Here is a 27,544-nt window from a genome sequence, read left to right as displayed (position 1 = left end):
GGCGGGGGGCGGGGTCTGTGCGGGAGGAGGGGGCGGGCCCGAGGGCGGGGCGGGGGCGGGGCGCGCAGGCCCGACCCTGGGGGCCGGCGGCGGCTCCGGAACCAGCTGCAGGCTGCTGGCCGCGCGCGAGGTAGGCTTCCCGGGGCGCAGAGAGGGCGCGGGAGAGTCGGTACGACTTCCTAGGTGCGAGCCTGGGATCGGATTCCGGACTGGGGCGTCCTGATGAGCGGGGGCAGCCCGGCAATCCGCGCCCTGAAATGGGGTTCAGGAAGCAGAATGGGATCTGGGAATAACAAGGTCGAGCAATGAATGACTTTTCTGAGTTCTTGATTTAAAGTGCCCCCCACCCAAGCATCGTTCTGTATTAGTGGTTTTTAAGATAAGAGAAGTACTTGCTAAATAGTGAGTGATGCTCTGGGGGCGGGGGTGGGGGAGTGGGAAACGGGATGCTGTGAATATTCCGTCTTGCTCCAAGGTTGTTAGGCACGTGTATGCATATCTAAAATTTCACTGAGCCGTACTCAAAATGCGCACTTTAGAGAAGTTATTATTCAATTTGACAACATTTAAAAATAAATCTAAAGCAGAAACTTTTTTTTTTTTTTAAGTGAGAGAGGAAACCAGACTTGAGAGTCCATCGAAAGAGGATTTAGGGGGCCAAACCAGCACATCTGCTCCTTCCGTGTATGGGTAGGAACAGCTGTAAACTTCGCCTTTCCTGATTCTTATAACTTGCACCTTTAGCTTTTTATAGAAAGAAGCTTTATCTTTCTCTCAAAAAGCACGCGGGCAAGTACACATTGAGATGCTATTAGAACCGCTAAGAAGTGGTTAAGTTATGTACATGATGTTAACTTACATTTCTAGTTGGTGTGAAAGGGATAGAATTGTCTAATTTCAGATTGCCCTGGCTCTGTGTTGAAATTATGCTTCCCTTTTGTTTTAAGTAGAGAACTGCTTTATGAATCCTTGAGCTCAGGTTCCAAAGTCTCTGGCTGAAGATGTAGATGGGAAAACTGTAATTCTTTCGCTTTTCCCTGCTCGGAATAATCAGAGACTTGGCTCTGACCTGTCAGATAACTGAGAGTCACCTCCTGACATCAACAGGACCTTGCAAAAGCATTTATTGACAAATATTTTCAGAGAAGAGAATTTATGTTCCCAAAGTGTGTGTGTGGGGGGGCTTCACCTTAACTCCTAAGCCCCCTGGAACCAAATTTTGCAGTAAAGGGAACTTTTCCTGAAATGCCTGCTTGTAGGTGATGTGTGCAATTCTCTGATAAATCATTAAATTAGATCTGCCTATAATAGCATGCTAGTATAATCTAAACCAAATTAGTTTCACTGATTCAAAGGGAATGTTAGAATTAATCAAGTTATATTGTCCTTAGTATTACAGAGTTCCCATTGAAAGGACAGACATTTTCCTCAGATAGATTTGCAGTTATGTTTAGGTGTCCTTTTTTTTTCCCTCAGTTCCTTTGTGTGCATTTTCCCATGCAAAAAAGAAACTATGAGAAAATTATTTGAAAATGCAAATGGTTGGATAGGACATCAAACCCACATATTTATTTTCACACCCTCTTGAAACCCCACTAGAACAACAACGTTTTTTTTTTTTTTAAGCATAAACCACTAGGGTAGAGAGAACAGATGAGAAGATAAATGCAATAAAATTTTGAAATCTAGAAAGCACATGGACAAGTGGAAAAGGATTTTGAAGAAAGCTAAATTCTAAACTAGCAATGGGAACAGCCAATAAACATCCCTGTTTGCATTATAGAATCCCCAAATGCTCAGGAATTAGAAGAGTTTCCTCCAGGACGTAGAAGGGTATGATTGAAACTAGAAACATTGCTTGAAATTCTGCTTCAGAAAAGGCTAAATTCCCAGATCCTTTTCCCAACTTCCCACAAAAAGGTAACTGCCTGTCTCTTGTGGCACCAGCAGAGTTTGGGAGCAGGCTTTATCCCCTGCAGAAGGTAAGGACTCTGGACAGGAGAGAGACAAATAGATAGCTGGGGATTCGAGTACCATACTGAAAATGGAGACTAGTTGAACACAGATAAACTGAATGTTGGGACCCTCTCTCACTTCTGTCCTTTCCTCATGTGGCCCTAAGACTTGATCCTTACAATAGTGGTTGGGAGAGCCATCTATGGAAAGTCTGACCCGTCAATAATAATAATAATAATAATAACAACAATGACATCTGGGTTTCCACACAAAATCCACTCTTATCCTTACAATGAAGCTTATAGTCAGTGAGCCCACCCACATACTTAAACATCTAATCAGCTTTTCAGCACTACTCTTAAATAGGAGCAGATAATAATAATTTCTGGGCATTTGAGGAAAGTCAGTAGTTGGAAAGACAGAAGACAAATTAACAGGAAAAGTGACTTGTAAGCAGCAGTATATGTAGAAAAGAGAAAATATATCCATTCTATATATGAAATAAGAAAATAATATAAAAAGAACATCAGAAACAAAAAAAATATGTTCTTAGGGTGCCTGGGTGGCTCAGTGGGTTAAAGCCTCTGCCTTCAGCGCAGGTCATGATCCCAGGGTCCTGGGATCAAGCCCCGCAGCGGGCTCTCTGCTCTGCGGGGAGCCTGCTTCCTCTTCTCTCTCTCTCTGCCTGCCTCTCTGCCTACTTGTGATCTCTGTCAAATAAATAAACAAAATCTTTAAAAAAAAAAAATATATATATATATATATATATGCTCTTGAAAATGAAAGACTTAATGGTGGGAAAGAAAAGGCAAATAAAAAGAAATTTTATTTAAAAATTAATAGAAAGGTAGTAAGATAAAAATTAAGGTGGTCTCTGAGAAAATAGAGCAACAAGATGAAGAGCTGGAAAATCGAAAAAAATATGAGAAATTTGTAATACTAAGTCATGAGGTTCTACTGCCAGAATAAAAGAGGTCCCAGAAAGAAATAGAAACAGAAGAGGGACATAAATCATCTAAATAATTCGAGATTTTTTCTAGCATTGAGGCATATGACCTTCCAGATTCAAAGAACTCAGGAAAATGGTGGAAAACAGAAAACAAAAAAGAAAGCATAGAATTGTGAAATTGGAAAAAGTAGGGGCAAAGAAAAGCCTTGCAAGAGAGAAAAGCATATTGGCCTCATAAACTATATCAGAATGCTTTGAACTTGGGGCGCCTGGGTGGCTCAGTGGGTTAAAGCCTCGACTCAGGTCATGATCCCAGAGTCCTGGGATCGAGCCCCACATCAGACTCTCTGCTCGGCAGGGAGCCTGCTTCCACCTCTCTCTCTGCCTGCCTCTGCCTACTTGTGATCTCTCTCACTCTCTCTGTCAAATAAATAAATAAAATATTTAAAAAAAAGAATGCTTTGAACTTAAGAAACATCTCTGGAAGCTAGAAGACAATGGAATGACTTTTTCGAAATTATGAGAAAAAAATGATTTTTTTTTTTAACATTTGTTTTTTTTTTTTTTTAAGATTTTATTTTATTTTTTTTATTTGACAGAGAGAGATCACAAGTAGGCAGAGAGGCAGGCAGAGAGAGAGAGGAGGAAGCAGGCTCCCTTTGGAGCAGAGAGCCCTATGCGGGACTCGATCCCAGGACCCTGAGATCATGACCTGAGCCGAAGGCAGTGGCTTAACCCACTGAGCCACCCAGGCGCCCGAAAAAAATGATTTCTAATGGAGAATTCTATACCCAGCAAAACTACACACCAAGGATTGAGAATAGTATGAAGATATGCAAAGTCACAAAAACCTTTTTTCCTATGCCCCTTTCTCAGAAAGCTGTTGGAGGTCATGTTTCACCAGTGCAAGGACAGTTTAAAAAAAAAGAGGAAAACGTAGGATAGAAGAATCAGGAGATTCATCGAAAGATAAAGAAATCTTTAGGGTGATGATTGAGAGAGAGAATGCTAGCTATGCACTGAGTGTGGAAAGCACCCAGGTCAGAAGTCTCTGGAAAGTCTCCTCCAAGAGGGTGATTTGGTAGAATATCTGATATCAAAGAGATTGAGAGTATTGATAGGGTTATTGGGGTAACTGGTGGAACTTGGAGCTGAATTGGTAACAAGTACACAGGAATTTTATGAAGGAAAAAGCAAGGCAGTTGTTAACTACAGAATAAAAAATTGTGCACAAAAAGAAAAGTAATCATAGAATACGATGTGCTTTAGCTGTGAATAGTATTTACCTGGTCATAGTCATGTGTACCCCAAATATTTAATCAAAAATAGACTGTAGTCAGAGGAGCACGAGACTCTTGATCTTGGGGTTGGGAGTTTGAGCCCCATGTTGGTTGGAGAGCTTACTTAAATAAGTAAATAAATAAACTTTGAAAATAAATAGGCTGTGCCTATGTTGAAAGGCTGGGGAAAATGAGAAGGCGGCATGTGTGTTGGGAAGTTGAAGGAGAGCGAAATGGGTATCATTTCTCCATGTTATCTAGAAATGAAAAATCAAGAAGATAGAAAATAAGCATTCTATTCTGAGATACAGAGTTAGATTTCTAGACTCAGCTAAGAGAGTTCAAGATGGTTGCCTTTCTCATTCGAATGGGGGCTGCTATTTTCACAACTCTGAATCTCTTTCAGTTATATGCATTACAATGGCTAAAAAATAAGAAGTCAGCTTGAAATGAAATGTTAAAAACTAAAGAGTGAGATGCTAGAGAAAATCCTAAGCTTACAAAAATTATAAAGTGTGGCCTGCCTCTCTCTCTCTTTCTTTCTTTCTTTCTTTTTTCCATTTTTTTTCTCCTCTCCTTTTAAAAAACTTAAGTCCTAAGGACCCTAACATTAAGATATAATTCTATTTATTTAGAGATCCTTCCTAATATGTAATAGGAGGTGTGCCTCTACCATCAGACTCACTGAAAAGTAATTTTTCAGATGGCTTTTCTTTGGATGTGGAAATAATTTTAAAAGCCAGACTGCTAAGGACAATAGGTTTGTATTTCATTCATCAATAGAATTGCCATGCCCTTGAATGACAGCGATCCGAATATTCTGGGTACAGGTGTTGGAGCTCTCTGCTTGGAAGGCAAGGCGTCTCCGGAACCATGGAGGATACAAGAACTTTCCTTGATGTTAAAGAGTACCCTGACCCAGAGGTACAGAGAGATCGAGTATTGACTCTGGAAGAATGGCAAGAAAAGTGGGTGAGCCGCAAAATTGGATTCCATCAGGAGCAAGGGCATAAGTAAGAAATGTTCAGTTTATGACAGAGAAATGCTTTATTAGAAACTGACTTTGGCGGGGCGCCTGTGGGTGGCTCAGTGGGTTAAAGCCTCTGCCTGCAGCTCGGGTCATGATCTCAGGGTCCTGGGATCGAGCCCCGCATTGGGCTCTCTGCTCAGTGGGGAGCCTGCCTCCCCCTCTCTCTCTGCCTGCCTCTCTGCCTACTTGTGATCTCTGTCTGTCAAATAAATAAATAAAGTATTTAAAAAAAAAAAGAAAGAAACTGACTTTGGAAATAGAAATAGTAATATAGGGACCTGTTACTGGACGACTTTTACAAAGCACATGTTTAGTTTTTCACGTTTCATTGTCTCTGCCGCATCACAGGTTGATGGGCAATCTTCTCTCTTCCCAGAGTGTATAAATAAAAGTGTGACTTCCATGTGCAGGCGTCTCAGATTTATGAAATACATCTTTCTTTTAGGGCCCTGTAGCATCTGGGTATTGGTCATGCATATTTATATATACAGCAGAAGCCTGCATTTATGTATATATCTCTTTATACTGAAGAGTGGTGTTCTTTTTTTGTTCTTTTTTCTTTCTTTCTTTCTTTCTTTTTTTTTTTGACTGAGAGAGGGAGTGAGCATGAGTGGGGAGGGGCAGAGGGAGAGGGAGAAGCAGACTCCCCGCTGAGCAGGGGACCTGATGCAGGGCTCCATCCCAGAACCCTGGGACCATGACCTGAGCCAAAGGCAGACGTTTCATCAACAGAGCCACCCAGGTGCCCCATGAAAAGTGGTGGTATCCTGACTTTGCTTGCTGACAGTATGTGTTCAGATGCAAAGTGTTATCTGTGTGGTGGCGGAGGAGAAGCTGAGAGAGGTTGTTAGGAGAGCTAGGATGCTGAACAATGGATCGGCAGTACAAGGCTTCGGACAGTAGCGGTATATCTGGGCCAGCACTAGGTAAAGCGGTCAGGCTTGTTCAAGGCAACCGCCATGACTTTCCAGGGGACAACATTATCATCATCATCGTCATCATCATCACACCTGCACCCTGAGGGGCAGCTGGGCATCTCCCCAGAGCCATCCTATGGGTTATCTTTGTCATGTGGGTGACCTTAGAAGAGCCATGTCTCTACGGAGGGAATTAACTACAGAGTTAAACTTCTCAGGGCTTCATGGTCTGAGACCCTGGCACCTGTTTACAGAGCTTCCCATATAACAGGTGTTGAAAAATATGAGTCCAGATGCTCCCCATCTCTCTTTCTCTCTGTCTCTCTCACCCATACACTTTCGGAAAATTAAAGAATTTCCAAAACGACAAGAAAAAACAACTTCAGGTTACTAATCAGGAAAGCCCCAGGGCCAACTCAGATTTCCTACTCACTAGCTACGGGACTAAGTGAGTCGTTTAACCTCCCTCTTCCTTCATATATAAACTGGAGAGAAGAATAATGTTTTCTACTCTGTAAAGTTGTGGGGATATTCAAGGAGATGATTTATGATGAGAACTTGACGTCATCCGAGTATAGTCCTTTCCTCCATGCACTGGGCTAAGGAAAACAAAAAATTTATTTTTTTCCTCCCCAGGCTATTAAAGAAGCATTTGGATACTTTCCTTAAGGGCGGGAACGGACTGAGAGTATTTTTTCCTCTTTGTGGAAAAGCGGTTGAGATGAAATGGTAAGAGCAAATAAGCATTCATACACTTTCTTTTCTTGATGGCAAATGTGTTGGGTGAATATTTAATAGGATGTAAGTTTAAAAATCCCATGCTCAGGAAATGCACCAGGATTCTTTATGTTCAATACACTATCACTGATGGGTTCATAGAGATAATATTCTCAAACAGTAAGACACAACACAAACCACTGGTGTGGTCTTGTCTTTCTGTATTGGGTTTCTAAGGAAAAAAAATATATAGTTTGGAACCAATGGTGGGGTTTCAGGGGGTACAGAGGACCAGCTTTCTCTCTTATATCTGCAACATCTTTGTATACAGTTTCATTTTTGTAGGTCGTTTAGAAACTTGGCTGAGTTAATTTTAGATATTTTTAATGGAGGTGAGCAAAAAAATTCAAAATGAATTATAACTCTTTGGCAAGACAACGTGTAGACCATGGTTCAATGTAGCTCTTCCTTCCCACTACGAGTGCATAGGCAATTATTTTCAAGAATCATTTTATAAAACCAATGATGAGGAAAGTAATTCTTGTGAGTAATTCTCTGTGAAGAGAATTAGCTTTAGTAAGCCACCATTACTACAGATTTTTTTTTCAATTTTTTAAAGATTTTATTTATTTATTTAAGAGAGAGTGTGAGAAGGGGGAGGGTCAGAGGGAGAAGCAGGCTCCCCGCTGAGCAGAGAGCCCCATGCGGGGCTCAATCCCAGAACCCTGAGATCATGACCTGAGCCGAAGGCAGATGCTTAGCCAGCTGAACCACCCAGGTACCCTGCACAGATGCTATTATACACACCAAGATGTACCACTAATTTATAAGCTTGAATGTTGAGAATTTTGGCCATTAGGCAGGAAAGAACATTTCAAAGTATTTATAAAAGAGATTAGTATATGAAAAATCTAGTAACTTAGAAATGCTCTGTTTGCTATATAAATGTAGGTGGCTGCCCCAGAGAAACCCGAATGCGTTTGGAGCTGGTTTTCCAGGGCAGATGTGGCCTTCTTACAGGTAGCCCACCCACGTGCTCCACTCGTAGCTGAGCGTTTGGGACACGGCCATGGTGGCCTCAGATTCTGGTGCGACCACGAAATTAAAATTTAAACTATATCACTAGACTTACGCCTCCCTGATTCACTGGACTAGAAGAGTTCTTTGAAAACTACTTGCAGGAAAAACATTAACTCTATAAACAGATTGCCTTACTGTTCTGTTGTGAAGTATTAACAATGGAGGGCTAGCAGAGGTTTAGAGACAAGATTAGGAAATGGAATGATAAAACAGACAATCAAATGTGCTTGTCAAAATGTGCCGACATGTGTGGAAATGTTCTTGGGATCTAAAGTCATTTGTAACAAAAACACCAGAACTAAGCCATTACAATGGTAGGTAAGCTTTTGTATCAGAGGGTTTTTCCATTTATGTATCTAATTTGTGTCTTATGGTCTGTCAACGTATCAGATGTAATCTCATAGTTATCTATGAGATGGGGCCCAACAGCATTAAAATAAAATGTTTAACATCTTTCCTTAGGTTTTTTTGTTTGTTTTTAGTTTTTTGGGTTTGTTTTTTTTTTAGGGTTTTTATTTTTTTTTATTTTTTTGTTCCTTAGGACAATGTAGTCCAACATAATTCAGCCTATGTCAGTCTCTAATAGGCTCTGCTTTTATTTTCAAATGTAAATAAAAATCCTCACAGCCAGGGTGCCTATGTGGCTCAGGCAGTTAAGTGTCTGCCTTCTGCTGAGGTCCTGATCCCAGGGTTCTGGGATTGATCCCCACATAGGGCTCTCCGCTGAGCAGGAAGCCTGCTTTTCCCACTCCCTCTGCTGCTCCCCTGCTTGTGCTCTCTCACTCACTTTTCTCTCACATAAATAAATAAAATCTCAAAAAAAAAAAAAAAAAAAAAAAGATCCTCACAGCCAGTCTGGGTAACTTCGTATGGAGAATTAAAAAATACTAAATTGTCTTCAAGTGGAGGCATTTGGCTAACTGAGCTGGAAAAGCATGCAGCCCTCGATCTCACAGTCATAAGTTCGAGCCCCACATTGGGCGTAGAGCCTACTTAACAAAATAAAAAACTCAATTATTTAATAAATAAGTAAATAATAAAATAAGACATTAAAAGATATTCCCTGTATGTTAACTTACAAATTTAGGCAAGTTATTAATGTGTCTATTTTAGAACTGTAAACAGTTTATGCTCTGACCTTGTTAAAAAGTGATAGCCTTGTGTGGGCAAGAGGTACAATCAGTTCCCCTCTACCTCTTGTTTTGAAAATGCTAACTTCAGTCCGACTGCATTGATAAGTCAGGGAACAACTTGAGCATGATGTGAATTTCACATTCGCTTATGTGTCATTTTGTATGCAAGAAGCTTGAGGTAGGAGCAGAAAACCACACGCAGATGAATGCAGTCTAGTGTGAAGGGACAGGACACTCCCCGGCACACTCCTCCAGCAGCTCCTGGACACCTAGGCTGATCTGTGTGCTGTGAGCCCCTCCCAGCCACCGAATGTCCCAGTAATATCCCCCCTACCCCCTACAGTGCACTGTAACTAACAAGCTGCAGCCCTGCCAGCACTCTGGGGTATTTATATATATTTGTAACCATTTAATATATTTTGTAACCATTTAACATGGTTAAAATACCCTACCACCATTTCTGTTAGGTTTCTGGAGCTCTCTCTCTTTTTTTAAGATTTTATTTTAAAAGTAATCTCCCAACATGGGGCTTGAACTCAACCCAGAGATCAAGAGTCATATGCTCTACCAACCGAGCTAGCCAGGTGACCCCTGTCTTTCCTCTTTTTAATGTGGCACTGGCAGGGTTTTTTTTTTTTTTTTCCCCCTTATGCATTATTTATTCAGGTCATTTCTAAAGTATAACTGTATATTTTTGAGAAAATCCTAATTCACAGAGACAAGTGATGGCAAATGGGTAACAGCTTTTTAAGAAAATTTTAAATTAGGGGCGCCTGGGTGACTCAGAGGGTTAAGCCTCTGGCTTCAGCTCAGGTCATGATCTCAGGGTCCTGAGATCGAGCCCCGCATCAGGCTCTCTGTTCAGCAGGAAGCCTGCTCCCTGCCCTCTCTCTGCCTGCCTCTCTGCCTACGTGTGATCTCTCTGTCAAATAAATAAATATTTTTTAAAAATTAAAGCATAATTGACATATAACATTGTGTTAGTTTCAGGTGTATAAGGTAATGATTTAGTATTTGTAAATCTGTACTTACAGAACTTTTTTTTCTTGTGATGCGGACTTTAAGATCTACTCCCTTAGCAACTTTCAAATATTATTAACTGTAGTCACCAAGCAGGGCATTACATCCCCATGGGGCTTATTTATTTCATAACTGGGAATTTTGACCCCCCTTCGCTTGTTTTGACCACCCCCGACGCCCACCTCCGGCAACCACCAGTCTGTTCTCTGGATCCATGAGCTTGGTTGGGTTTTTTTCTTTTGTTAGATTCCACACACAAGTGAGACCATACAGTATCTGTCTTTCTCTGTTTAACTTACTTCATAGAGCGTAATGCCCTCTAGGTCCATTCCTGTTGTCACACATGGCAAGATTTCATTCTTTTTTATGGCTGAGTAATATTCCTCTGTGACAGAGTTTTTCAGTGTTGTGCTCCACCCTCCCTTTTCTCCATAAACCTTTTGATTTTTATGGCTTGATTTTGCATAACCTAGTGATTTTTAGGGATGCCTATGTTGCATTATAGCAGAACTGACTGTGTTTATTTAATTTGACAAAAATCAGTGCTGTGTCGCTAACACTATTTCCTCTGGAGTCCACGATCCCACAACTGTGGCTTCTGTAATTATAAAGCTTACCAGGAAAACACAAGTTATTTGCAAATGGCAATTAGATAAATTTCTGGATAGCGTTTATTTTCGGTAAATAGAAATTGTAAGATTGTAAAAATGGATGCTAATGTCCTAGAGCCCTATTCTCCAGCACGACTGCTACTAGCCTCATGTAGCTATTTCAGTTTAAACTAAGTCACACTGGGGGTACCTGGGTGGCTCAGTTCATTGAGCCTCTGACTCTGAATTTTGGTTCAGGTCATGATCTCAGGGTCAAGAGATGGAGCCCCACTGAGCCCAGAGCCTGCTTGAGATTCTCCTTCTCCCTCGGCTCTTTCTCCCCCACCCCCCGCTCTTGGCATATATGTGCACTCTCAAATAAAGTCTTTTAAAAAAAAATAAATAAAACAATAAACTAGGGGCTCCTGGGTGGCTCAGTGGGTTAAGCCTTTGCCTTTGGCTCAGGTCATGATCTCAGGGTCCTGGGATTGAGCCCCATTTTGGGCTCCCTGCTCAGCGGGGAGCCTGCTTACCCCCCTCTTTCTCTCTGTCTGTCTCTCTGCCTACTTGTGTTCTCTCTCTGTCAAATAAATAAATAAAATCTAAAAAAAAAAAAAAACCGAAAAACAAAAAAACCAATAAATTAAATCACAATAGCCACATTTCCAGTGCCACTAGCCAATGTGGTTGGCTGCTGGATTGGATGGTACAGGTGCAGACACCTCTATCAGCACAGAGAGTTTTGAAGGGCAGGGCTGATTTAGAGAAACCGAAAAGCATTTCTAATCCACAGATACAGGGAGCCTGGGTGGCTCAGTCGGTTGGGCGCCTGCCTTCGGCTCAGGTCATGATCTCAGAGTCCTGGGACCACACCCCATGTCAGGCTCCCTGCTCAAACAGGAGCCTGCTTCCCCCTCTCCCTTTGCCTCTCCCCCAGTTTGTGCTCTCTCTCAAATAAACAAAAGTCTTTTTAAAAAATCCCATAGGATGCTTTTAAATCAGAAACTCTTCTAATCAAACCCTTTTGTAAGAAGATCAACATTTTAAGGTATTAGTTTTCCAAATTTTTAATTTTTCCTGAAGTCATATAAGTCAGTTTCTCAGAATTCCATGTACTAGTAAGTTTCAGAATAAATAGATCCACTTCTCTACAAGTTCTGTGAAACCCTATGACCCCAAATTCATACAAATGCCTTAAAGTTAAGGGAAATGGATGTTTATAGGGATATACCCTTTTATTTAATACTGTATTTGGAATAAAAATGTAAGTGTAAATATATGATTTCATGCAGGTTTGCAGACCTAGGACACAGTGTCGTAGGTGTGGAAATCAGTGAACTTGGGATACGGGAATTTTTTACAGAGCAGAATCTTTCTTACTCAGAAGAACCCATCACGGAAATTCCTGGAGCCAAAGTTTTCAAGGTTTGTCTTGTTTTTGGTAAATACTGATTTCCATATCCCCATAAGAAAGGTTTTTCTTAGCATAGATTATTAGACAAGTGTCACGTGACTCCCCTTTCCCACACGGATTCACCGGGACATTACAGAGTTTAAGGAGCTAGGGCTGAAAAAGATAGGTAATCGCCAGACGCGCACAGATGTATACAACAGCTGATATCAAAGTCCGTCTATACTCATGGTTTTGGTTTGCGTTTGTTTGATTTTTTAAATTTATAAACAGGCATTTCTGAGAATGTCTTGTGCCACACCCTGCGTAAGACACTGAAGAGATAAAAACACAATCCATGCCCTAAAGAATCTCTTCGCTTAGGAGAGAAGAAAAACACAGAGGAAAGCTCTTTGTCATACACAGAGCTAAGCATAAAGACACAGGGCAAAATGGGAGCAACGAGGAGCCGGGCATGGTCTCAGATCCCCTGGGAGGCTGGTCCTTCATTCTGAGCGGTAAAGATTTTAAGGAGGAGCGGGACTTGGCTGGATTTTTCTTTCGAGACGAACCATCCTTGCAGCCTCAAGGAAGAGAGACCAGATAGGAAGCTGTGAGCGGAGGTCCAGGGAACAGCTCTCGGAGGCTTGCTCTCGGAGGGCCATAGGGCATATAGAGAGACAGGCAGATCAAAGCAATGTTTAGGATGTCAAATGGGCAGGATTTCGGTTTAACTGACTGGGGATGAAGGGGGAGCCGAGTTTGCATCTCCAGCGCAGATGCCTGGAATGGACCGCGGAGAATAAAAGAGAAACAAGCTGAAGGGGAAGAGAAAATGAGTTGTGTTCTCAGGGTGATGAGTTTGGGGCCCCTGGCTGGCTCAGTGGCTACAGCGCGAAACTCTACATCTCTAGATTGTGAGTTCGAGCCCCATGCTAGGCACAGAAATCACTTAAAAAGAAAATGGATGAGTTTAAGAGAACTATGGAATGGCGAAGGTGTAGGTGGCAAATGGCTTTCTGTCTGGGGGGCCGTGGGTGGCGTTTGGGCTGGAAGTGATCGATCTGGGAGTTGTCTTCATCCTGTGATCACAACGAGCCAGAGGAATGCTTTGCCTGCTTGGGGTAAGAATGTGGGAATTAAAGACCACTCAAATGAGAACAAGCAAGGCCGTTTTTTTGTTTTTTTTTTTTAGTTTTTTGGTTTTTGGTTTTCTTGGAGGGACCAGCTTCTGAAAAAGCTCAGAGGCAGGCAGGGGGTGGGAGAGCTTCGTGCTGGAAACCACAGGGAGGCCATTTGGAGGCTGCAGACACCAGGGAGGCCAGACGTAAGCTAAAGAGAGGGGGCGTCCTGTGGGATTGGTTTGGGGACTGTATTTGGCTTTCTCTGGTTAATCCTGGGTTGGAAGAGGGAAAGGTGATGAAATTTAGGGAGGCTGACAGTCACGGACACGCCATCGAGCAGAGACTGTGGCTTGGCTTCCCAGGCTGGCTGCTGCAGTCGGTCCAAGCTGTCTAGTCCGACAGGGTCTGGCCATCGTCCGTTGGTACATTGAATCTCTCACAAGGTACTCTGTTTTCTAAATACTGAAACTAATTGCAGGTCAGTAGGAGGCTTAATAGTACTTTATTGTACGGCTTCCTTCCACCCTGTTCTCAAATCATCCCTGGAGTTAACTCAGTCCAAAGACACCAGTCCAGGAGCAGTGGTTCTCAGCCTCGGGGGGCACGTGTGCAAAGGCCTCCTGTGGCTCTTACAAAACTCTTGGTCCTAGGGCTCACCCCAGGCCCATTAAATCAGAATCACTAGGGGTGGGGCTCAGCATCAATGCTGTTTAAAGCTCCCCAGAGTTGAGACTCACCGGCTGTGCTCTCTGCCACCTCGCCCGTCCCCCTGGGTGGACCCCCCCACAGTGCTTCCAGACTGGCCTTCAGAGACCCTGCCTCAACTTGTAAACCACTGTTGGTGCCTCAGTTCAGAATACGATCCAACACGTGCATGTCCTGACCTCTCCTTCCTTGTCCTTCACCCCGCCCCCAGCCCCCAGGCTTCTCACATCCCCTGGACCCAGCTGAATCCATGTCCCTTTATGCCCCTGGACTGCACTCCCAGCCCCCCCCCCCCCCGTAATGTTAGACGCTCCCCGGGCAGCTTCCCGCTCCATCTTCTGAGTCCCCAAGTTCCCCGGGCACACAACCAGAACAGCCCAGGCCATCCGGTCCTTAATGCATCTCCCGCCACACCTCTCTGCTTTACTAGGCTGTCCTCACTGCGGGCAGAGCCCGCGTCAGATCCGCACCCCCTTCCTAGAACCCAGGGTGGTTCTGTCCACCAGGGGCTCAGGCAATAAACGCCCACTAGCTGATGAATGAAAGAGAGAAAAGCCAGGAGTCCACACAACTGTACTTTGCAAAAATGCCTTTCAAAGTATCTGACTTTCCTCTATCAGCCTGCCTGGTCATTGGTTAACTCGTTTGTTTACCTTTAACAGTGTCAAAACATCAGGACTCTGCTAAAGTCAATATCGCTAAAACAGAACAAGCCTCCCAAATAATTGCTAACTCATCTTCAGGGTTAACCTCTCTATGATTTTTCTCTTTGAGTGGATCCCAAAGAACCTCAGACAGGCCAAAAGCAAAAAACAAAAAACCAAAACCCCAACTAACCAAACAAACGCAACGAAAGTAAAAAAAAAACAGCGCTGTTTATAAAAATTATTTATAGTAAGGTCTTATTTTATTTCCCATTAAAAAAAATTCCTTGCTACAATTGTATTCTTCATGTTTCCATATTCTCTCCCCACCACCTTTGCTGTGCCTTTCCCCTCTTATCTTTCCTTAACCACCCAGGTAGCTCCTAACTAAACAGCTTTTTTTTTTTTCCTTGACTTTCATTACAGAGCTCTAAAGGGAACATTTCATTGTACTGTTGCAACCTTTTTGATCTTCCCAGGTAGGACTGAATCCTACGTCTGTACTTTGAATGCCCTGAGTGTTCACCAGACAGTGCTGGGGGAAGGGGGGGCTTTTGCTGACCCTCGCCCAGTCGGGGTAGCACGGATGGGAGTCTCCGGCCTGTACTTCTTCGGACCACAGCCTACCATGTCTGCACACTTGATAGCTTCGTCCTTGGATAGCTTCCAAAATATGGAGAACATTGTTATGACTCCAGGCTGGGCGGGGGAAGGAAGGAAGAGCAAGACAGTGTCTTCGCTTCACACCTGATCGGTTACAGAAAGGACTTTCGAAGTGTAGAAGGTGGTCTTACCTCCTGAAAGGCCCTGGTGATTCCTCGGGAGTCTGGGAGTGGGTTGTCACAGATTGCCCTGTAGCTCTCCTCTGCGCTCCCAAGTCAGAGCAGAAGGGGGAGGCTACTGCCACCAGCTCCTAAAGCTGGAAGGAGCTCCTCACACCCACATTCACGCATCCCTGCAGAAGTGGGGAAAGCAGCCAGAGATCCGGATCCCTTGACAGCTGGTGCAATACCAACACGCGCCACTAGGGACGCTGTGCTGCTTGTTCGAGACTCGGTTTTTTTCTTATGTAAGATGTATTTCTGTTTCTTTTTCTTCCTGCTAGAACCAATATTGGCAAATTTGACCGGATCTGGGATAGAGGAGCATTAGTTGCTGTGAACCCAGGCGATCGTGAGCGGTTAGTAATTTGGTTTCTTTAATGACGCTGGCTTTCCCTTTTGGGCCTTCTTCATTTGACGTGCTGTACTTTTCGTGAGCTCCAGAAAATCAGTTAAGACTTCCACTAGTTTGAAACAGCTTCTTGTATCTGGAATTAGAAGACCTAAATTAAGTACCATCTTTGTGTAAAAAAGATAGGATTTGGCTGTGGCCATGGGGAGTTGGTACAGGCTTGTGGCTCTGTCCCTTCCAAGCTGTGTTGCCTTGATCCAAGTACTCAAGTTCTCTGTTGACTCCTCTGCAAGATGGCGGAGTGTCTGCTAATAGGGCTCCCCCTCCCCTATCTCCCCCTCCTCTACCCCCCCCTTTTACTGACCTCACCTGGCACCTGTCTGGAGCACTTGCCATGTGACAGGCATTGCTTGAAACACTCTATCAACAGCTTCAATCGACCAAACAACCCTGTGGGACATATGCCCCATTGTTCCCATTTTACAGATGGGGAAGGATGGAGCGTGGAGCCCAGCGAGGGGCATGAGTTATGGTCAAAGAGATCAGGTTGCTTGACCGAAGTCAGGCAGCTGGCACGCAACAAAATCCAGACTCAGACCCGGGGAGTTTGGTCGAAGCCCGCACTCACCATCCTGCCTTATTCTCCCTGCGGAAGTTGTGGGGATTAAAGGGGAGGACGGATGTGGAAAGTGCCTGGCTATTCTCCATAGCTGTCTGAGTATGAGCTGCCGTTATGTCAGAGCTTTGGTTACTGACGTGTTTGACCATTCTTACCACACTTACTCTTATGAGAAAATAAAAGTGAAACATGAGAAAGCATACGGAGTAAAACATGGCCACTCCTAGGTACTTTCCAATCCAAATATCACTCACGTACTTACTTGGAGAGAGCATATAAATGTTGAATTATATCGTGGGATGGAGGCCATCTCTTAACACATGTCCAAAGGCTTGCATCCACGTCAGTGAAATGAAATTTTTATTTCTTAAAAATTAATTATTTCATGAGTCAAGCCGATTGCCAAACCTAATCTTAAGAAGACCATGCCACATTTTCTTTTTTTTCCTTAAAGATTTTAAGTAATCTCCACCCCAATGTGGGGCTTGAACTCACAGCCCCAAGATGAAGGGTCCCCTGCTCTACTGATGGAGACCGCCAGCCATGTGCCCCTCATGCCATATTTTCTTTTCTTTCCTCTTTTTTTTTCTTTTTTTCTTTTTGTAAGTAGGCTCCACACCCAGCCTGAAGCCCAATGCAGGGCTTGAACTCACAACCTTGATAATCAGGACCTGAGCTGAGCTCAAGAGTCAGACACTTAACTCACTGAGCTACCCAAGAGCCGCACACATTTTCTTAATATATATTTTCCTTCAGTGATAATTCACACTCCTGTGTTCCTTTTTCTTTCTGTCGCCACTCCTCCTTTTTCTCCTCCTTCTGAAGCTTCCCCTTCCTCACACGCCTAGAGGCCATCATTCCCTAAGGGACCATCCTCAACGTTTGCTTGTGTCTGCCTGTCCCTTACCCTTGCTTCTTTCCTGAGCCCTTCAATTCTGTTACTTTCATTCAGTCATTCAACAAACATGTACTAAGTTCCTGCCATGTTCTAAATACACACTGTGCCCATGTTAGGGAAATGATGGACCAAATCGTGCCTGGTACCTGCCTTTCTCCTTGTTCTATTTCCAGCTCTGGTCTTCACCTGGACATCCACATCACATTTCAACATCTGCTTTGCATTTCTTGTGTGACGTCCATGTGCTTTGGCAACTCACGGTATCCCGTGCAGCGGCTTTGTTTCCATAAAACACCATGTATGTCCACTGAACATAGAACATAGAACATCCACATCTGCTGGATGTCTACCCTTGTTGGTGTTTCCCTTTCCCTGACGACGTTTATCCTTATCTTTAATTAGTCCTTGCAGGGGCTTTGATTTGTGGGCTCAAATCCACAGGGAGGAGAGCAAATTGGAAGTCACAGAGCTCACTCGAAGGGCAGACCAGGCACACTAATTCCCCCCCTCAGCTGGCACCGTCTATGTCTAGCACATAGTAGGAACTAAACAAACACTTGTCAAATAAATGAACGAAAGACGACTAGACTCAGAGCAAAGGAAATCCACGGTTTCCTACCAGCCACGACCACCTCCTCTGTCCTAGACATAAAGGCCATCTAAGTGGTACCACAACGAGTCGTGAGACCCATCTAGAAGTCTTGTTTAAGGCGTTCAGTTCTAGCTTAGTCACAGTCTCTGTGTCCTCCAGGGTTCCTCCTCTCTCTTTTCTCGAAGCCCAGCCCTGTGTGTGTGTGTGTGTGTGTGTGTGTGTGTGTGTGAGCGAGCACAGCCCCAAGCACACCAGAGAACACGTTGGCCTTCATTACCAGAATAACAGCTTCTGTCGAGCCAGCAGAAAAATACGTTTCTTTATTTTCGTCCTGGTACTTCGCATGTTCGAACTGCATCTCATTCCTGTCGTTAATACCTGCTTTGACGGCACGCAGGCAAGTCCTGAGCTGTTTGCTGCTGGGCCCTTCAGCTCTCTGGCTTGACATAAATCGCTGGGGCAAACCTCCCTCATTTTTCTGAATTTTTTGGAAAATGGTTGAGAAAGTCTGCGTTCCAGAGGGAAGGAAGTGGGTCAGTCCCAGGAAACCCGGGCAAACCAGTCTGACGGCTCACCTTCATGGGAACGGCACTTCCTCCTTTTTTTTTTTTTTTTTTTTTTAAGATTTTATTTATTTATCAAAGAGAGAGAGGGGGAGAGAGCGAGCACAGGCAGACAGAATGGCAGGCAGAGGCAGAGGGAGAAGCAGGCTCCCTGCTGAGCAAGGAGCCCGATGTGGGACTCGATCCCAAGACGCTGGGATCATGACCTGAGCCGAAGGCAGCTGCTTAACCAACTGAGCCACCCAGGCGTCCCCTTCCTTTTTTTTTTTTTTAAAGATTTTTTTTCATTTTGAAAGAGACAGAGTGTGAGCGGGTGGGGGGGGGGACATAGGGAGAGAGAGAGAACCTCAAGCAGAACTGAGGGGGGAAACCAACACGGGGCTCAGTCTCCTGACCCTGAGATCATGACCTAAGTGAGACCTAGAGTCATTTGCTTAACAGACTGAGCCACCCCAGTGCCCCACGTCTTCCTTCTTCTTAAGACCAACAATCAGAAAGTTAAGGTTTTACTTTTAAAGATTTTATTTATTTACTGAGAGACAGAGCAAGCCCACTCATGAGCATGGGGGAGGGGCAGAGGCAGAGGGAGAGGCAGGCTCCCCGCTAAGCAGGGAGCCCGATGTGGGACCCTGAGATTGTGACCGATTATGACCGACCTCAGACACTTAACTGACTGAGCCACCCAGACATCCCAGGGTTTTTTGTTCAAAAGTTTACTTTGGTCCAGCACTTTCTCTTGGAAGGATGTGTGACCCCCTCGAGCCAGCCCTAACTGGGGGGAGTCAGCTAAAGAGAATAACAAAAACTAACCTGGGTGCTTACCTCACACCAGGCAACGTTCTAAGCACCTCATGTGTGTAAACTCATCAAATAGGCACCACAACCTGTGAGTCAGTTCCTAGTCTCAGTCCCATTTTACAGATGAGGAAACTGAGGCCCGCAGAGGTTAAGAATGTGTCAAGCTCATGTAGCCGCTAAGTGGAAAGGCTGGGCTTCGAGCCCTGGCATCTGGTGAGGCCCACACTCCTAGCCCCCATGTTAGCCCCTCCGTCCCCAGTTTCTCACAGAGCCTCGGGCAGGGGTCACGCTTGATCCAAGCCCAGCAGAAATCCGAGTGCCTGGAACCAAGGCGCTTCCCTCAGAGCTGGGCAGGCTGTCCGTCTCTGTCGGCCTGTCCCTCACGGCATCTCTGCCTCCCTGTGCCCGTCTCCTCCATCCTCCTGCCCTGGCCATTCGGCTTCCCCACCTCCGCCTGTGCTCCCACATGTCTGACTTCTTACAACCCCCAGGGCCAACCAGCACACCCCGCGAGAGCTCCAGCTCCAGCTCCAGCTCCAGCACAGTGACGACAGCTAACCAGCACCGCCTTCCTGGGGCTCTCGGTTCTGTTTCCCAGCACAGTCATCAGACTGGCCCAACTCCACATTCTATCCTGGGCCCAGGTCCTGCTCCTGGTCACTGTGCTGATGGACCCTGTCCCAGGCAGTGCCCCCGTTCTGAACCCATCAGACCTGGCCAGGACGTGGCATCACGTGGCATCACGTGCACCCAGGACACCTACACAAAGGCCTGGGCCAATAGCACCCAGGGTTTACGTGGTATTTGCTGGGCTTTTATTTCATACTCCCTTGAATTTTTTGTCTGTCTTTTTTTTTTTTTTTTAATTTATCTATTTATGGGGGGGGGGCAGGAGGAAAGAGAGGGAATCCCAAGCAGACTCCCCACTAAGCCTGGGGCCAGACCGGGGCTCGAGCTCAGGACCCTGAGATCATGACCTGAGCCGAAAAGAAGAGTCGGAAACTTAACCCACTGAGCCACCAGGCGGCCCCGTTTATTAGTTTTGTCCCTCTCCAACGCGATAGAGGAAAGGGGTTGTGTTTTGTACTTCTCACACATGCCCCTGGATATTGTTATCAATAACCAATAACCAGCCCCCCAGGATACTGTGAAGCTGCAGCATCCCAGGCCCTACAGCAGACCTCCCAAATCGGGCTCTGAGGCTAGAACTCAGGCATCTTGGTTCCAGCAATGCTGGGGTGACTGCTCCCCAGCCTGGTCCGGGACGCCCTGCCCCAGAGCTTTAGTGCTGTGTGTTTGTCCAGAGACCCGCATCAGGCTGGAAGGAGTCTCTGCTTGGCTATAGGTGACATCTTCCGGTCTGATGGGCTCTGGAAGCCCACCCCCGTTTGAGTCCTGTCTTTACTCTTGCCCAGCAAAGGCAGGTGATGGAATTTGCTGACTCTTTCTGACATTTAGGATGCAAATTGACTTCAGGGGCTTGTTACGAGAATGAAACTCAGTCATGCAGGGGGCCATGAACCTGGTTTCCCTCCCTGCCTCTCACCCCCCGGCAGGCTTTGCCTTTATGGAGAAATGTAACCCCTTACCCTGTTGTGTTCTTTTCAGCTATGTGGATGTCGTGCTGTCCCTAACGAGAAAAGGGTTTCACTACCTCTTGGCTATTCTTTCTTATGATCCCACTAAATACGCAGGTAAAGTTTCTTTGTTTTTCTTTTTCTAAGATGTTCCCTTATTTCCTGATTTAATTCTATGACACGGATAGCACTACTGGCTCCCTATGTAGATCACAGGAAGAATACTGCTTTTTTTTACCCAGGAAGAAAAGTCTGGTTTGGGTAAATGGAAGCTATAAACCTTTTTTCCCTCTTCCCACTTGATACACATTTTTCTTGTCTACCGTTTCGTTTACGGTTCCCAGCTCAGACTATACAAGACAGGGAGAAATGGATGGCCCTAATATAAAAGCGAGGTCTCATGAACTCTGGAGTAGGAGGAAGAGAGACTGTTTGCCCGGCTTGAATATAGCCTGTATGTTTCATCCCCGCTGTGGGGGACGTGTTAGGTGCACGCCCGCAAACACACACACACACACACACACACCGCCTCTAGGACAACGGGTAAGACATGGATGTACGGCGATAGGAGGTGTGCAGAAAAATCCCCGCACTATTATAGCTTTTTACTGCTGAAATTTTACAATTTATTGTGTTCTTTAATAATGATCGTTGTTTTGAACTCATCAAAGTGAGGTTTTCTTCTGGATTCCTTTTGATGGGTTTCAATGTTGTAGGCTTAACCTTTGCCCTGACTGATCTTTTATTTCCAGGAAGAAGTGAAAACCAAATACATAGACTTTTATTGTAAAAATCACCTTTTTGATTTTTTAACAGTTTTTAAATTTTTTTTAAAGTGCGGCTTTTTATAAATAATTACATAGGCTCGGGTTGTTTTTTTTTTTTTTTTTTTCTGTTTGAGTAAATCAGATCTTAAAAGCTCATTAAAAGATGAGCCCTAGTGTCCATAATTAAGTCTGGAACAATCAGATGGAAATGGAAATTAATGGAGACAGACCTCAGCCCTGCTAATCTGATTTAAATTCCGTTCCTGAACAGGAAGCTTAAGGCAGGGCTTGTGGGCAGAAAACACAACAGGCTCTGTCTGGGGCTGGAATTCAGAATAGCTCTTGAAAGGAGCAGAAGCTAAATTTTCTTTAAAGTAAATGGCCTGCAGCAAAGTGGGAGGGATATGTAGAGAGTGATTGAGTGTAGGAGTCACCGGAAAACAATACTCCAGAAGATGAAGGAAATGCCAAGGAATTTGTTAATGAACTTCATTCTGATTTTAAAATTCCCAAGTCCCTAAAACTAGACAGCAGCATGCAAAAGAATGAAACTGGACCACTTTCTATACACAAAAATAAATTCAAAATGGATAAACGATCTATATGTGAGACCTGAAACCATAAAAATCCTAAAAGAGAACACAGACAGTAACTTCTTAGACATTGACCGTAGCAACTTCTTACTACGTGTGTCTCTTAAGGGAAACAAAAGCAAAAACGAACTATTGGCGCTTCAGCAAGATAAAAAGCTTCTACACAGCAAAGGAAAAACATCAACAAAACTAAAAGGCAACCTTTGGAATGGGAGAAGATACTAGCAAATGACACAGCTGATAAAGGGTTAGTATCCAAAATCTATAAAGAACTTATAAAACTGAACACCCCCCAAATTAAATAATCCTGTTAAGGAAAGGGCAGAAGACATGAATAGACATTTTTCCAAAGAAGACATAGAGATGGTCAACAGACACAGGAAAAGATGCTCAACATCACTCAGCATCAGGGGAATACAAATAAAAACCAAGATGAAATATCACTTCACATGCCTGTCAAAATGGCCAAAATTAACAACACATCAAACGACAGGTGTCGGCGAAGATGCAGAGAAAGGGGAGCCCTCGTGCACCGTTGGAGGGAATGCAGACTCGCCACTCTGGAAAACAGTATGGGGGTGCCCCAAAAAGTTAAAAATAAAACTGCCCTACAACCCAGCAACTGTACTATTCGGTATTTACCCAAAGATCACAAAAATACCGATTCAAAGGGATACATGCACCCCTATGTTTATTGCAGCATTATGTACAACAGCCAAACTCTGGAAAGAACCCAAATCCCAAATGTTCATCGAGTGATAAATGGATAAAGAAGATGTGGTATGTAGATATAGGATGGGATATTACTCAGCCATAAAAAAGTGAAATCTTGCCATGTGCAACAGTGTTCATGGAGCTAGAGATACAATGCTAAGCAAAATAAGTTAAAGAAGGATAAATACCATATGATTTCACTCATATGTGGAATTTAAGAAACAAAACAGATGAACATATGGGGCAAAAAAAAAAAAAAAAAGGGAGAGAGAGAGAGAGAGAGAGAAACCAGGAAACAGACTTTTAAGTGTGAGAACAAACTGAGGGTTACCAGAGGAGAAGTGGGGTGGGGGGGTGGGGGGGCGGGGGTGAGGCAATGCTGGTGGGATGAGTGATGGCTATTAAGTAAGGCACTTGGGATGAGCACTGGGTGTTATAGGGAAATGATGAATCACTAAATTCTACACCTGAATATTACTCTGCATATTTACTAACTGGAATTTAAATAAAAACTTGAGAAAGGGGGCACCTGGGTGGCTCAGTGAGTTAAGCCTCTGCCTTTGGCTCAGGTCATGATCTCAGGGTCCTGGGTTCAAGCCCCGCATTGGGCTCTCTGCTCAGCAGGGAGCCTGCTTCCCTCTCCTTATGCCTGCCTCTCTGCCTACTGGTGATCTCTCTCTCTCTCTGTCAGATAAATAAATAAAGTCTTTAAAAAATTTTTAAAAACTTGAGAAAGGAAAAAAATTTAAAAAGATCCCAAGTGCCATGGCTGGCCCAGCCGTGTCACGTAAGTTGGAGATGGGCACCCAACACTGGCTTCCCCTGGGTAAGCCTGTCTACTTCTTCGGTATGACACATGCAAAGGCAGTAGCAGAGGAATTGGTCACATCCTTACCAACCCAAGAATTAAGCTGAGTATGGAATAATTCTACCTAAATCCCGGAAATCAGCTGAGCAGTGGGCTCTGAGAATTTCTCTCTAGAATTAGATCTGCAAAAATTCGTCTTCACGTGCTTTCTCTTTTACCTAGGTCCACCATTTTACGTTCCAGATGCTGAAGTCAAAAAATTATTTGGTAAGTTATTTCTATTTTAAATAAAGTCAACAATTAGCCATTTGAGCTGTTACCACCGATTCGTCTCTGGAAGTCTATAAAATCTGGAAGTCAGAAACCCTTTTACTGAAGAATATTTTATCCCAGAAAAGGGACCCATCTCTGTCATACGCCTTTTTAGCTAAGCGGTTGTGCTTTTGTGTGAGAGGCATTTGAATTCTTCCAGAGAGAATGTGTGTTTCATTTGGGTCTTAGGAGTTCTAAGTGGTAATAGCAATACAGAGGTCCGTTTGCCTTTAGCGTTTCCCCATTTTCATTAAAAACAAAGGGGGGGCACCTGGGTGGCTCAGCTGATTAAGCCTTTGGCTCAGGTCCTGATCCCAGGGTCCTGCCTGCTCAGCGGGGAGCCTGCTTCTCCCTCATCCGCCACTCACTGTTCTCTCTCTCTCTTGCTCACTGTCTCTGTCAAATAAATAAAACCTTAAAAAATAAGTTCTTAAGAAAAAAAAAAAAAAAAGAGGGGCATGTGGCTGACTCCGTTGGAAGAGTATCTGATCCTTGATCTCAGGGTCATGAGTTCAAGCCTTACATTGGGTGTAGAGATTCACTTAAATAAAACTTTTAAAAAAGAAAAGAAAAATCTTCAGTAACACTACTTTTATAAAATGATTTGATGAGTTTTTAGAAGAACCCCAATTGCATTCTTTTTTTTTTTTTTAAGATTATTTATTTATTTGACAGCGAGAGGGGGAACACAAGCAGGGGGGAGTGGGAGAGGGAGAAGCAGGCTTCCCTCTGAGCAGAGAGCCCAATGCAGGGCTTGATCCCAGGACCCTGGGATCATGACCTCATGACCCAAGCTGAAGGCAGAGGCTTAACCCACTGAGCCACCCAGGCAACCCACATTCTTTTTTTTTTTTTTTTTTTTTTTAAGATTTTATGTATTTATTTGAGAGAGTGAGTGCAAGCAGGGAGAAGAACAGAGGAAGAGGAACAAGTAGACTCCATGCTGAGAGCGGAGCCCAACAGGTGGCTCCATCCCACGACCCTGTGATCATGACCTGAGCCAAGGTCAAGAATGAGATGTTCAACCAAATGAGCCACTCAAGTGCCCCTCTAATGCCTTCTTCATTAACCATTTGGCTTGTTTCCCTTTCTTCTTGTTACAGGCTCATTATGCAACATTCATTGCCTTGAGAAGGTTGATGTTTTCGAAGAACGACATAAAAGTTGGGGAATTGACTACATTGTTGAAAAGTTGTATCTGTGTACTGAAAAGTAAATGAGACAATAACAAGTGATATCAACATGTTTTTGGGCAGCTGACGGTTATGCTAAGGCAAGAAACTATACTGATGGCTCTTGAAAAAAATTGTTTATAAATCACATCACAGATCTTTGCTCACAAATGTGTATAACTTTATAGAAAAGAATACAACGAAATTGATAAAGTAGCTACCTTTAGAAAGGAAAGTGTAATTGGAGGGGGTCACAGAATATACCTGTTTTACTTACAGATTGCAAGAAATTTTTTACAACCAGCATGTGTTATGTAATTTAAATAAGTTAAAAACTAAAGGGGCTCCCAGCTGTCTCAGTTGGTGGAACTATGTGAATCTTGATCTCAGAGTCATGAGTTCAAGTCCTACGTTGGGTGTGGGGATTACTTAAAAAATCTTTTAGGAGCGCCTGGGTGGCTCAGTGGGTTGAGGCCTCTGCCTACAGCTCAGGTCATGATCCCATGGTCCTGGGATCGAGCCCCGCGTCGGGCTCTCTGCTCAGTAGGGGGCCTGCTTCTCCCCCTCTCTCTGCCTGTCTCTCTGCCTGCTTGTGATCTCTGTCAAATAAATAAAATCTTTTTTAAAAAGTTAAAAATATTAAGAAGGTTTTTCTCTAAGTTTGGCAGGGTTTTTTGGTCGTTTTGTTTTTCTATGTTTAATCTTGTTTAAGTGCTAACATCTTACAAGATACAGTGTACTTGGGGCTGGATTCAAGACTGTTGAATCACTGTCGCATCACATTTTCTTATCTCAGACACCTCTCTCCAGCCGTACAACTTCATACCCAAACGATCTGGATTATTCAGCTCATGTTAATAGGATGGTGTGTATTATAAAAACAAAAAACAAACAAAAAAACAACAGTTACTTGATGGTGTGTGTGTGTGTGTGAGAGAGAGAGAGAGAGTGTGTGTGTGTGTGTGTGTGTGTGTGTGTGTGTGTGTACAGTGTGTGCGCTGTTGGTAATGGGGAAGTTTATAAACCCCTTCAACACAAGAAATCTACAAACACTCTCCCCGGAAATATGTCATAAGCAGAACACCATGAAAACTTCCTTGGGCTTCAGAGCTGTGGACCGACCCTCCCACCACTTCTGCCCCGTGTAGGAAGTACCTTCTTCGATGCTCTCAGTCACTGGTCTTATTCTAATCCTTAAAAGGCAAGTAAATGGGAGTCTCCAGTTTCACAATGGAACTTGCCTCTCTGTGACCTGCCCCCATCCAGAGCATGGGGTTCTAGAACCCATGACCACCCGACTCCGCCTCTGTAGCCAGTCGAATGAACCAAGGATGGACGACTGACTTGAGTTGGGCTAATTTGATTCTCTTCGGGGATTGTCAGGATTGTGGCGGGAAAAGCAAGGTAGCCACTGAGAGGAGACACAACTGAAGTGTGGCCCCTGGGACTGTGGAGCAGCCACAGTCCACGACACAGATCTGAGAACCAGAGCACGCTGAAAGAGAAGTGGAGATGGGAGCTGGAGAGGGGCCCCTGGTGTTCCAGATTTCTATTTTCCCTCCTTCCTAAAGCCCAGCTGCACTGGGGAGAAGGCTCCATGTCCCTCTGATAGAGAACTCTTTTCTCCTTGCACCCAAAGAATCTTCAATAAAATTGAGATATTCTTATGTAGTTGAGGTTTTTTTTTTTTTAAGATTTATTTATTTGAGAGAGAGAGCAGGGGGAGAGGCAGAGGGAGAAGGAGAGATGCAAACTCTCCACTGAGTGTGGAGCCCTACGCCGGGGCTCCATCCCATCACCCCGGGATCATGATCCAAGCCTAAATCAAGAGTCTGGTGTTCAACCAGCTGGAGAGACCCAGGTACTCCTGTAGGGTTTTTTTGGTTGTTGTTTTGTTTTGTTTTTAACATATTATGTGCCCTCATTGGGAGAATACTGACCTTTTAAAAAGTCTCAAATGGTAGATACACTATATATAGTTCTAGAGCTACTGAATTTTTTTAATGTTTTCTAAAAATGACTTTTATTTAATTTTGGATTTTTTTTTAAGGTTTTATTTATTCATTTGACAGGCAGAGATCACAAGTAGGCAGAGAGGCAGGGATGGGGGGGCGGAGCAGGCTCCCCACTGAGCAGACCCGATGCAGGGCTCAATCCCAGGACCCTGAGATCATGACCTGAGCCGAAGGCAGCGACTTTAACCCACCAAGCCACCCAGGCGCCCCTAATTTTGGATTTTAAAGAATAGCTTGGCTGAACCTCTGTACCCTGCCAACAGCCATTTATGAAACACCTGCCCTAAGTAGCAGGCACGCGTCCCCAAGCACGTACGCTCAGCATTTTCGCAGCAGGCGGTACAAAACAAGAAAAGTGTGTAACAGTCTGCTCGGATGGGTGTGGGAAGAAAAATACAAAGCTTTTCA

General features: G+C 44.1%; 1 protein-coding gene across 2 annotated transcripts; it reads left to right on the top strand.

Annotated features, from left to right (window-relative positions):
* Positions 1-35: 35 nt before the first annotated feature.
* On the top strand, positions 36-25,292 carry TPMT (thiopurine S-methyltransferase). 2 transcript variants are annotated; one of them, XM_082731843.1, is made up of 10 exons: positions 58-130; positions 609-690; positions 5,016-5,198; positions 6,769-6,861; positions 11,965-12,097; positions 14,962-15,014; positions 15,641-15,715; positions 20,787-20,872; positions 23,860-23,904; positions 25,053-25,292. In XM_082731843.1, exons 3-10 carry the CDS (start codon positions 5,059-5,061, stop codon positions 25,163-25,165), a joined length of 738 nt encoding a protein of 245 aa, XP_082587969.1. In that variant the 5' UTR covers positions 58-130; positions 609-690; positions 5,016-5,058; the 3' UTR covers positions 25,166-25,292. The 2 variants fall into 2 exon arrangements, with proteins under 2 accessions (XP_082587968.1, XP_082587969.1); XM_082731842.1 differs by lacking the exon at positions 609-690 and having other exon boundaries at positions 36-130.
* Positions 25,293-27,544: the final 2,252 nt, after the last annotated feature.

Source organism: Mustela nivalis, assembly GCF_964662115.1.
Source record: "Mustela nivalis genome assembly, chromosome: 5".
NCBI classification, from domain to species: Eukaryota; Metazoa; Chordata; class Mammalia; order Carnivora; family Mustelidae; genus Mustela; species Mustela nivalis.
Note: the sequence above shows the minus strand (reverse complement) of the source record. Positions and strands in the feature narration are given on the sequence as shown.